This window comes from Petaurus breviceps, unplaced genomic scaffold (genome assembly GCF_028583685.1).
Source record: "Petaurus breviceps papuanus isolate PSGF00001 unplaced genomic scaffold, PetGlider_PUasm1.0 90919, whole genome shotgun sequence".
In the NCBI taxonomy this organism is placed as follows: Eukaryota; Metazoa; Chordata; class Mammalia; order Diprotodontia; family Petauridae; genus Petaurus; species Petaurus breviceps.
In genome coordinates this window covers 13,711,953-13,723,984 of record NW_027187378.1, presented here as the reverse complement: position 1 = coordinate 13,723,984, position 12,032 = coordinate 13,711,953, and the positions used below count along the sequence as shown (strand labels likewise).

Here is a 12,032-nt window from a genome sequence, read left to right as displayed (position 1 = left end):
TATTTGAGTATTTGATTTTAAAACTTTGAATTCCAGATTCAATCCCTTCCTCCCTTGTCATCCACCCTTATGGGAAGATAAGCAGTTCAGTATAGGTTGTACATGTGTGGCTAATGCAAAGCAATAACATAGTAGATATATTGTAAAAGACTGACTATATTTCCCTCCCTCCTATCCCACCTCCCACTTGTTCTATTCTCTACTTTCATCCTATCCCTTTTAAAAAGTGGGTGCTTCCAACTTCCCTCCCCCCCCAGCCTGCCTTCCCTTCCATCATCCCCCCCTCTCATCCCCTTCCACCCCTACTCTCCTGGAGAGTGAGATACCCTATGTGTATTTCATTCCCTCCTCAAGCCAAATTCAATGGGAATAAGGTTGACCCATTCCCTTTTGCCTTCCTATTCTTCCCCTCCATTGTAACCATTTTCCCTTGCCCATTCTGTCTCTCCCCATCTCCTCTCGTTATATTCCTTTGTCACCTCTTAATTTCACCTTTTAAGTATCATCCCTTCCTGTTAAATTGGTCCTGTGCCCTCTTATCTATGTATACCTGTAAACATATATACACACATTCACATATGTATTCATATGCCCATATATCCTCATATATAGACAAATATATATATATATATATGTATATATATTTCTATTCCCTTAAACTACTGAAAAAAAGTTTCATAAGTTACAATTATTGTTTTTCATGTAGGAATGTTAATAGTTCAACTTTGATAACTTCCTTAATGATTTCTTTTCCCTGTTTACCTTCTCATGCTTCTCTTGCTTCTTGTATATGAATGTCAAATTTTCTATTCAACTCTGGTTTTTTTAGCAAGAATGCTTGAAAGACCTCTTCCACTGAATGACCATATTTTTTTCCTGAAAAATGATACTCAGTTTTGATGGGTAGGTGACTCTTGGTTTTAGTCCCAGATCCTTTGCCCTCCGGAATATCATATTCCAAGCCCTTTCATCCCTCAGTGTAGAAGCTGCCAGATCCTGGGTTATCCTGATTGTGTTTCCACAATATTCAAATTGTTTCTTCCTGGCTGCTTGTAATATTCTCTCCTTCATCTAGGAATTCTGGAACCTGGCTATAATATTCCTAGGAGTTTTCTTTTTGGGATCTTTTTCAGGAGGTGATCAGTGGATTCTTTCAAGCTCTGTTTTGCCCTCTGGTTCTAAAACATCAGGGCAGTTTTCTTTGAGAACTTCCTGGAGGATGATTTCTAGGTTCTTACTTTGATCATGGCTTTCAGGTAGTCCAATAATCTTTAAATTATCTCTCCTGGATCTGTTTTCCAGGTCAGTGGTTTTTCCCATGAGATATTTCACATTGCCTTCTATTCTTTCATTTGTTTGGATCTGTTTAACAGCATCTTGATTTCTCATAAAGTCATTAGCTTCCATTTGCTCCAATCTAATTCTGAAGCAATGTTTCTCCTCATTGAGTTTTTGAGATTCTTTTTCCATCTGGCATTCAGCTTTTTAAGGCAATCTTCTCCTCATTGCCTTTTTGAGTCTCCTTACCGATTTGGGTTAGTCTGTTTTTTAAGGTGTTATTTTCCTCAGGCTGTTGACTCATTTCATAAATTTCTTGCATTTTCTCATTTCTCTTCCCAATTTTTCCTCCACTTCTCTTATCTGCTTCTTAAGGTCCTCTATGGCCTGTAACCAGCTCACACTTTGCTTTGAAGCTGTTGGTGCAGGAGTTCTGACTTCACTGTCTTCCTCCTGTTCCATGCTTTGTTCCTTTTTGTCCCCAAAATAGGAGTCTAATGTTGGAATCTTCTGTCTGCTTTGTTTCCTTTGCCTGGTCATGTCACCCCTCAGTCACTTGACCCCTGGGCTTTTTGCCACAGTAGGACTTTGCCACCAGACAGGGAAGGTTTTTTCCCAAACGCTGAGGTTTTCTCAGCTGCCAGAGTTATTAGATGGGTGCCCTCTCTGAGTTCTCCACACGCTCTGGCAAGCTGGACACACACCCCAGGACCTCCGCCCTAGACTGCAATCCAGATCGAAGAAGGTTAAAGCAAGAGGGATTACCCCTCAGACTGGTGCTTGGTCTCCCTACACTCTGCAGGCCAGGAGCTGAAGCTGCCATGTGGCACTGGCTGGCTTGTGCCTGGAGTCTCAGCGGCTTCTCACCCAGGGGCAAAAGCCACGCACTCCCACTTACTGGGTTCCAAAGTCCAGACTGCACTGACCTCTCACTTTGTCCTTCGCATCTGTGTGTTATTAAATCTGGAAATGGCCACAGCTGCTGCTGATCTGGAGTGCGGCTGGTCAGGCCCATCCTGGGGCTAAAGCCTCAGCGTGGGGCTGGGCTCAGCTCCCAGAGCACTGCACTTGCTGATTCCTGCTGGGCTGTCTTCAGCGGGAGGTTAGCTTCTCTGTGTCATTTTGTGGGTTCTGCAGCTCCAAAGTTTGTTTAGAGTCCCTTTTTTTACATGGATTGGGGAAGGTGGAAGCCAGAGCAGCGGGGAGGTCCTGCTTCTACTCCGCCATTTTGACCAGGAATACTTTTTTAAACTAATGCAAAGTGAAGTGAGCAGAAACAGGACATCTTTGTACACAGTAAAAACAATATTGTAACAATGCTCAACTGTGAACGACTTAACTGCCATGATCAGTAATATGGTCTAAGACATTTCCAAAGGCTTCATGATGAAAAAAATGCTGTCTAACTCCAGAGAATGAACTGATGAACTCACTGTAAATTGAAATACAACTTTTCACTTTCTCTATTTTTTTCTTGCTTCTTTTTGGTAACATGGTTCACATGGAAATATATTTTGATATGTTATGCATGATTTCACATGTATAATTGATAACATATCTTGCCTTCTTGATAGGTAGGGGCAAGGCAGAAGAGAGGGAGAGAATTTGGAATTAAAATTGTTTTTAAATGAGAGAATTCTATGTATGAATGAAAGAATAAATGAATGAATGAGTGAATGTTGATTTTTTGAGGGCAGGGGCGAGAATTCCCAAGTAAAGAAATTCCCTCTACTAAAGCAGGTTTGTACCATCTCTGCAATTTATAATCTTAGAGTTTTGCCTGGAACAGGGATCTTATAAACTATATCCTAAGGACCAAATCTTGCCCAACTCATTTTGTACAGAACTAATAGTTTTTTTTTTTTACATTTTTAAATAGAGTAAAACTATTTAAACAAGTAAAAAAACAATCTTAGCTCTGGGTAGTACAAAAAACATACTGTAGGTAGAATTCAGCATAGTTTCCTAATCCCTAGCCTTAGACACTAAGCAGTTTGCTAAAGTTGTGCACCCTGTAAGTATCAGTTCGCACCTAGGTGTTTCTGACATTGGCACCTGTAGGAGACTATATGCTTATGAATTGAGGGCTCTTCTATTTCTAAATAATACTGACTTAATCTAAACCAAGGAACCCAGGGTCCTTACACTTGTTTTTATTTGTTTTTAATATTTTGATTACTGTATTTCACTGCAGTTGATGTTCTTTGTAATCTTACCTATTTCATGCATTTTAATGATATTGTGAGAAAGAGTTCACAGGTTTTACCAGATCCTTGGGTTTAAGTGACTTGCCCAAGGTCACATGGCTAGTAAGTGTTAAGTGTCTGAGACTGAATTTGAACTCAGATCCTCCTGGCTCCATGGCCAGTGCTCTGTTCACTGCGCTACCTAACTGCCTCTGAAACTTTAAATCTAACCAGACTTCTGTTCTTTTCATTCCTTTTGGTTTAATTTTCTTTTAACTTAGTATAAAACAATTTAAGAAGTATGGATATGTAGAACAGGTGTGATGGTGATTTTTAAAAACTAGTTATAAAGTGACATTTCTCAAAGAACTACTACTAAATCTTCAGAAAGTTAGCTCTTTACTCTCTTAACTCCTATTAACAGTATTTTAAGACATGCTTATTTTAAAGGTATAAATATGTTCTTTAATATAACCATATTAGTGATATTTTCTTTTTGTCAAGTAAAAAAAGCACATTTCTTTAACTTTTATTTAATGTGAAAGGAAGTCGTTTTTTTCAAGCAAAAAAATGTACTTAAATGGATCTTAATATTTTTCACTACAGAGAATTCATCCTCCTTAGAAGAAAAAAGTGTCCATTTACTAAAAGGACCTGGATAGTAACTAAGTAGTTAATGCTTAAATTGTAGCTTTACAAAGAGTTATGCACTCTTTAAATTTGTAATATATTCAATGTCATCTAGCTTAGTATATAAGAAAAACCTGCTTTTTGACTATCATTATTTTTCATTTTATTACACATATAAGGTTGATCTTTCAACACATTGTGGATTCATGGGTGGCCTACAGCGAAATGGCAGCACAGGACAAACTGCACCTTACTACGCTACCTCTACTGTGGAAGTGATTTTCCATGTCTCCACTAGAATGCCATCTGATTCAGATGATTCTCTCACCAAAAAGGTAATAGATACGTGTGTGTATATCTTATCTACTGTATCACCTAGTGGCCTCAAATTCATGATATGAAAGGATTACTTGAAGGACTTTACGGTGGTTAGCTTGAAGATTTCAAACTGTCTTAAATATTTGAAAGGGTGTCTAGTAGTAGAGAGATGAGACAGGTGGTTGGAAGTAAAAGTGTAGCAGTTTAGATTCAGTATAATGAAAAAATTTTCTCACAATGATCACAATACAGTAGGGGAATGATCTGCCTCATGAGGCAAGGGAAGGATCACCATTGAATGGTGATCTTCAAGAGTATGGTTGTTAGAGAAGTAGTAGAGGTGTGGGTTGCTGAGATCCCTTCTGGTATTGAAAGCCTTTGTCAGGGAAAGAAAAGGACTTGGCTCCTGTCTCAAAGCATTTGCCTTAAATGATATTTCTGATGACCTATTTTAGATTACATTCCAACCAGGTCTTCACTTTCCTAACTCTTAGTAATGCACAGTAAAGGGTTAATGCTGTCAGGATCGAATTCTATTTTGTCATTTTAGTATAATTGAGAATTATGCTAAAAAAACTTCTTGTATGTGAGAGACATTTTTAATTTCTTTAGAAGGAATAAAAATTTAAAACATTTCCTTTCTTTTAATGAAAAGAAATTCAGGGTTTTGCTTTTTTTTTTTGAGGCTTTTTTTCTGGCTAAAAACACTATCCCACAAATAATGTTCTCAGATTTGGCTTTGTTTTAAAGATTCCCCACTGAAATCATCACAATTCAGCTGGTACCTTTTGCAGTTCCAGGATTTAGCATCATTAGTGATAAACTTTCTTCATCAGGATGTCTTGCAGCTAGAACGAAAATCAATCCCAGTAACAGCATCCAATAGTCCCTTGTCTTATTCTAACTAAATTGTACCTAACAGCTTAAAAATGAGCTGCAGAATTCTAAAGTGATTTATGCTATGCTCTGCCCTTGTCATAGTAGAACTTTTTCAATTCAGAAATCTGGTTGCAACCCCATACTGAACTCTTGATCTTTCGCTGCAGAAATTTGTTAGCTATAGCAAGATTAGATTTTTAGCAGCTAATCTAACTGCTGTAGGGGTTTTGCAAAGTGGGGACAGAGCTGTGCTATTGGATTTGTCCAATTCATTTGACTCCAGGACTATAATTGCACTTATGTCTTACAAGGCTTTTATAGCCTCAGGCTGGCCAGCAGCAGAAAAACAAATTGGCAGTGATACAGTAAGAGTGAAAGGGAATGAAAGGCACACATTATCAGTCTCCAGGCAGCGCTGTTCTGGCAGGAAGTTTCTTGGTTAATTTACAAATAAAACTTAGATTTTAGGATGGGCACACTGTCAGATGAACAATGGGGATGTCAGGCCTGACTGTTACTTAGTAAAAGTAGCAGCAATGCCTACCAAGGAGCAGGAATTCTTCAATCAAACAGACGACTCCTTTCTGGAGCCAGCTGGCTATGTAATGCAATTAGACGGAAAAGGAGGTCAGACTATTAGGTGTGTACCATGACCAGTGTCACCAGTGGCGTGCTGCCTGGCAGGCAGCAAGCAGAATAGTTAAACCATAGTGACTTTAAAACTGTTTACTCAAGCTAATGAGTAGTAGTGGTATAGGACAAGACTCAGAACATGAATTGTTTTTATAAGGCTTGAAAAATGAGTATTTGTTTTATAACTGACAAGTACATTCTGAAGTATGACTCGCATTGGAGGAAATTGTTGACTCAATTAATTATAAAATGAAAATCTATAAATTGCCCAATAAGTTAAATACACATTTTAAATTGAGGGTGGCTATCGTGAAGAAACTATAGTTGAAAAATATGTTGCAATGAGTCTCTATTGGGAATGTTTATGAGATACAACATATAAAGTGAATATCTTTTGTAAACTTTCCATTAACCTGGAAAAGCTCTTAAAATCTTTCTCCTTTGGGCATCTTCTGGCAAGTTTTGATGTGACCAAAAACTAATTTTACTTGTGTTTTCAGCATTTTTTATATCCATGTTGCATATTTTTGTATATTCAAATATACCTTTGTCCCAAATATTTTATTTAATTGAGCTTGATGCCTTAACTGTTAATTTTGTGATTTAGTTAATTACTTATGTGGTACCCCGATGCTCAAGGCATACAGCATTGAAAAGAAAATAACCTCATGATAATAAATATTATATTGTAAGCAATGAAAGCAAATGTTGCATAATAGTGAATTATTGCACGGGGAGTGCTACAATTTAATGTATTACTACAACTATTTTGATACAGTTTTGCAGTGGCAAACCATTGTTTTAAATACTTGCTTTGCTATTAAATGGGAGTTTTCAGAGAGATAGAATATTGCAAAGATTAATTGTTTTCAATTCACATGCTCTAAAATCCTTAACTATCAATCAGCAATAGATTTCATGTATTTTGATACATTGCCTTAGGGTTGAATTTTATTAAATTTTATGCTAAAGTAGAGTCTTATGACTGATTGGATAACCTCTAAAATAATTTAAAGTATAACGAAGTGTGAGTTTTTATTTAATAAGGGAGATTATTCACCTATAAATTATTTGCTTAAGCATTATATCAAGGGGCAATATGTCACTAAAGATGCTGATTCTATTTTCAAGATTAGGGGTGTTAGGTATTGAATCCTGGCTGTGTTCCAGCTTCAGTAATTACATTCTGCTTTTCTAAATTTCCCCTGAAGTTTCAATTATATGTTATTCACTTCTTTGAAAACACTGTTCGTTGTGTTGTTGGCACAAAATGACTATCATGTTTTCACTCCCAAAGTGTAGTATATTACACTGGTGGGGAATGGGGCCACTGTGTCTAAATTTTTAAAAGTTGTGATATTTGTTAAGGTGGAAATAGAGGTACATAAAATTTTGACTCAGTTACATTAAGTAATCATTTCAAAAGCAATTGTACCACTTTTGCTTAGTAGGCTTTTTATGCTTCTGTACATTAGTGAGATCTGTGACCTCATCATTATGGATATTTTCCTCACCAGTGCTAGTGCAACCCTTTCATGATTTCTCATCTCATATGGCTCTAATCTAACTTGATCTATAATAAAAAAAAATTAATGAGCAATTTTCAATGAAAAGTTTTGAACCTCAACTTATACTTCCTTGTTATAGCCCTTGAACCTGTATACAAACAATTGAATTGTGCCCACACACATGTGCATACACTATAGGAATGGAGGTGCAAATCTCTTTTTAAATAATTGAGTTATAGAGTTGTTTCAAGAAGAATGAAATAGAAAAGAATTAGGAGGCATTTCAACATAACTGACTTCTTTGTAACCTTATAATGAAAAACAGAATATATCGTGTTCACCTGTGTTTTACCCTGAGTAGTTGAGCAGCCTATGAAGAGCATCCATCCCCTGTATCATACTAATCATTTAGAGTATATCACATGTGTCATAATAAATTATCCATACATATTACCCCCCAAAGGATAATCATTACCTTTTTTTCTTTATAAAATGCTTTTCATATTAGTCAAGCTTTACCCATGTCATCATGTTATTGTTTAAAAAGATTGAAAATTTATCTTCCTAATAGGAATTAACAAGAATAATTCAGAAATCCACTGGGTAGGAGTGTCTTTATAATTACACTTCTCCAGGAGACCATTTTAATTTTTGTAATCAAGTTTCTTTACTCTTCCCCCATTTCATATTTACCTAGATATGATTACTTTTGAGGCACATTTTCATTTTTCCTAATATCTTCAAATCACAGAAATTCATTCTGTGTTTTTTGTCTCTGTGAGTAAAATAGCATGATTAGGCTGTGATCTTTGAACCTGTACTATAAAATACCATTTTTGTGTAAGTCTACATTTCTTTTTTTTTTTTTGCTAAACAGAAGTAATTTTTCGCATTTTTCTCAAAGTTTTTGGCAGCAAATAAACATAATCAACTGTACAACAAGCTGCATTATAATTATAATTACATGATTTTTTTCTGTTTGTACAGTATTTTTCTATTTGACTAGATATTCCAAAGCAATGCTGTGATGCCAAATAAATAATATCTTTCCATTTTTAGTTCGTAGTTTTTTGAGAATGATGCTTTTGGTGGCATTAAAATTTAGTCAAAAAATCTTTCCTATTAAAACTTTTCTAGAATGGCAATAATTTCTTTGCATGTACTGATTATACATGTTATATAAGTATCAATATGTGTTTCAAATGAGGTCCATATTATTTTTAAGTAATTATGCCACCTGCACCATTTTATTGTACGTGGAAGAAATCAGTGTTTTAACCTTTTTAAGTAATGAAATATTTCTGCTGCTGAGCATTGTAATTCAATTTGTAAACCATGACCCCTCATAAACTGTTGTTATCACTCTGATTAATAAAGAGCCAATTTGCTGTTGCAGCTTCGTCACTTGGGAAATGACGAGGTTCACATCGTCTGGTCTGAACACACCAGGAACTACCGCAGGGGTATTATACCAACAGATTTTGGAGATGTTTTAATTATTATTTATCCAATGAAGAATCACATGTTCTTCATCGAGATAATGAAGAAACCAGAGGTACAATTTCATCATATTTATTGCCATGTCTTATGTACTGTTTCGCATATGGTTAACTCTTATGGAGAAATTATGTTATAAATATGTTAAAGTATATTTTTATTGGCAAATGGCCTACATACAGTAAGTTAAAACATATTTCATATTTAACTTGAGTTATGTACAAGTAAAGATATTCAAAGCATACATACAGTATAATCTTTGATTCCAAATATCCAACTTGATATTTCACTATTTGCTATTTATTTGAAGTGTCTTAGGAATCCAGTTCCAACATAACTTTATCATTAAAAAATGGAATATTAAAAAGAATTAAAAGTCTGATTTTATACTTGGAATTGATGAAGGAATATGAAGAAATGAGCAAATTAAGATTTCATTTCTATTACACAATATATTGTTCTCTTTATACTATGCAATATGATATAATTTTGAAACCCCTCTAAAATTCCAGCATAGTGGATGGCATCACTAACTTGAATATGTTAAGCGTTTATCTGTGTACATTGTAGCATAGATAATCTAATAATTCCTTAACATTTACCACAAAATCAGCTTAACCAATTAACATTGATCCTAAAAATGACAAGACCCATCCTCTGAGAAGTTCCATGGACTAGGTTGGCTACCTAAATTAATATCTTTAATATTATTTAAAATTAAGATCATCATCCAAGGGGGTAAAAACATTCCATTTTCAGATTTGTATAACAGTTAGGTAGTTAAAATGTTCTAAGCTTCCTGAGTGCAAGAACTCTTTTTGTTTTATCTGTGTCCCTAGCATGCAGCCTAGTGCCTGGTAAATAGTGGATGGTCAATAAATGCTTGTTAAATTTAATAGAAGAGAATAGTCAAGGGAACTAATAAATAGGATGACTCCAGATTTAAGCAAATATTAAATTTGTTCTCTATTTTTATTCAAAAGGTGTACATAATCCACTATCTCCAAACTAAATTGAGTTACTGTCCTTAAAATCTTTTTTTTTTTTAAGTTTAGCCAATTAATCAAAGTAGTTTACTTTTTAAATTAGGACTTATAAACTAGCTTTTAGTAAAGTTATGAAAAAGGCATTTTACTTTGAGGCTAAAAGAATTTTAAAAATCACATGTAAGACTTCTCAAGTGTGTGATACTATCCCCTGAAACATCTTAACTACCACATGTTGCAAAATTCAGATAGTGTGATTTAGATAAGTGATATTTTTACTGTTCCTGAAAATCAGTATTATAAAGAGTTCTTCTCACCAAAAAAGCAAGAAATCAGAAGTTTCATTATGATAAATTTGTATTATCTTTGATTCAGATGTTTAGAAACCAAAATGTATGAAGTCGTAGGTTTTGTAAAGGAATACTGTAACATCAGCAATATGTATTCCTTTATAAAGTTAGCATTTTTACCCCAAAGATTTACTAGAAGATTTTACCTATCAAAATAGTTAAGTATTAAGACATTAGCAAACAGCATAAGGCATTTTTCAGAACTAGAAACTGTTCACTTGCAGTAATTACTTTAATAAACTTCATGCATGTGTTAAGAAGAAAACTTTATATGTATCATTTACTCTTTTATCTTATTCTCTAAACTCTACTTTTCATCTTCAAAGGTAAAAAAGCAGAGATTTATACTATAACCAAATTTACACTTCTGAAACTTTTATATATGAATATTAATTTCATTTTTGGAAAATTGGTTGCAAATTGTCAGAATGAGTTGAGAGAACCCATTTCTTAATACTTTATTACAAAAGCCCAAAGGGCAAAACAGGATAATAGGTAACTGGAAATTTAGTGTTATCTCTACATTTAAAATACAAACCATTACAATGTAATAAAATTAATCCAGACATTTCCAGGGCAAGTGTGGCTGACCTTTTGTTCACCAACTACTGACCCCAGGGTGAATGAAAGAGGCTTGCAAAGGGAAATGTCTGTTGTTTGGCTTCAGTCCCTGGTATTTAAATTGCATTCCCTAATCAAATGAAAAGGCTGTCCTCTCTATCAGGTTACAGAATCCATGGCAACATTTGGCCTTTTATATACATAATGTTAGCCTTTTTGTTTGCATCTAAGTAGAGACACCTGGAGCAATGTTAACATTAACCGATTTAGCATTAATAGCTTCATTATATAAGAATTTCTGATCAGATAGCTGTTACTTTTGTTATATTGCTTCAGCTTGTATTGTTTTCATTTTTTATCTCCCTGCTTGGCAACGGGGCAATGATTTGCAAATTTTTTTTGTCTTGATTAATTAAGCAATATAATTATCAAGAACCGTGATGCAGTCTTTGCTCAACAAAGCTTCTGAGAGAAAACAATAGTAAGTCTGTTAGTATGAATGCATTCCACGCGTCACAGATGCATGAGGATATTCTAAACAATGAAACGAAAAGCTGCTTGCAAAAGAGGACAAAGAATGCCATGCAGACTCTACACACTGCACATACCGCCAGGGACATACTGTGGGTTCCCTGGGACACAGATGCCTCGTTAGATTGCAGCTAGTCATCAGAGATTAATTCTCAGCCATTTGGTGCAATAATTTACCCATTCCCCAGTCTTTTAACTAGTGCTACTTACTATAGAAGTGAAATCTTTGTACTCAAAAGGTTTATTTAACCTTACTTACTTTTAGTGAACACAACAAAAATAATTATTTTTGTTTAGAAATTATAATGAAGCAGCTGCTTGAAATGTGAGGAATATTTATTTTTGGTTGACTTAGGACAAGTTATTGTAGAAATTCTAGATGGAGATGAAAGTATTCTTTTAGCAGCAGTATAATTTCATCAGAATATATTTTGATTTTTAGGTTCAAATATATTTATTTGGATAGTCTGTATTCAGAAGTATTTTTCAAAGAATTTTACTTACTCCCTTTTAGGAAAAAAATCAATACAAAAAAGCTGTTCTTTGATAGTCATGCATATTCAAATTTTAGTTCCATTCAGTCTATCTCATTAATAGAGTGTATAATAACATAGGGTTATTTGTAATACAAGTTACATTCATCTAGTGCTGTGGCTTCCAAAACCATTGAAATTT

At 34.7% G+C, this 12,032-nt stretch overlaps 1 protein-coding gene across 5 annotated transcripts in view; it reads left to right on the top strand.

Annotated features, from left to right (window-relative positions):
* RALGAPA2 (Ral GTPase activating protein catalytic subunit alpha 2) overlaps positions 1-12,032 on the top strand; it is a 440,153-nt gene that overhangs the window by 261,161 nt on the left and 166,960 nt on the right. For all 5 annotated transcript variants that reach the window (XM_069075497.1, XM_069075496.1, XM_069075495.1 and 2 more), the window contains 2 exons: positions 4,274-4,429; positions 8,829-8,987. In XM_069075497.1, coding sequence (XP_068931598.1) covers positions 4,274-4,429; positions 8,829-8,987 — 315 coding nt within the window. The remainder of the gene's footprint in view (positions 1-4,273; positions 4,430-8,828; positions 8,988-12,032) is intronic.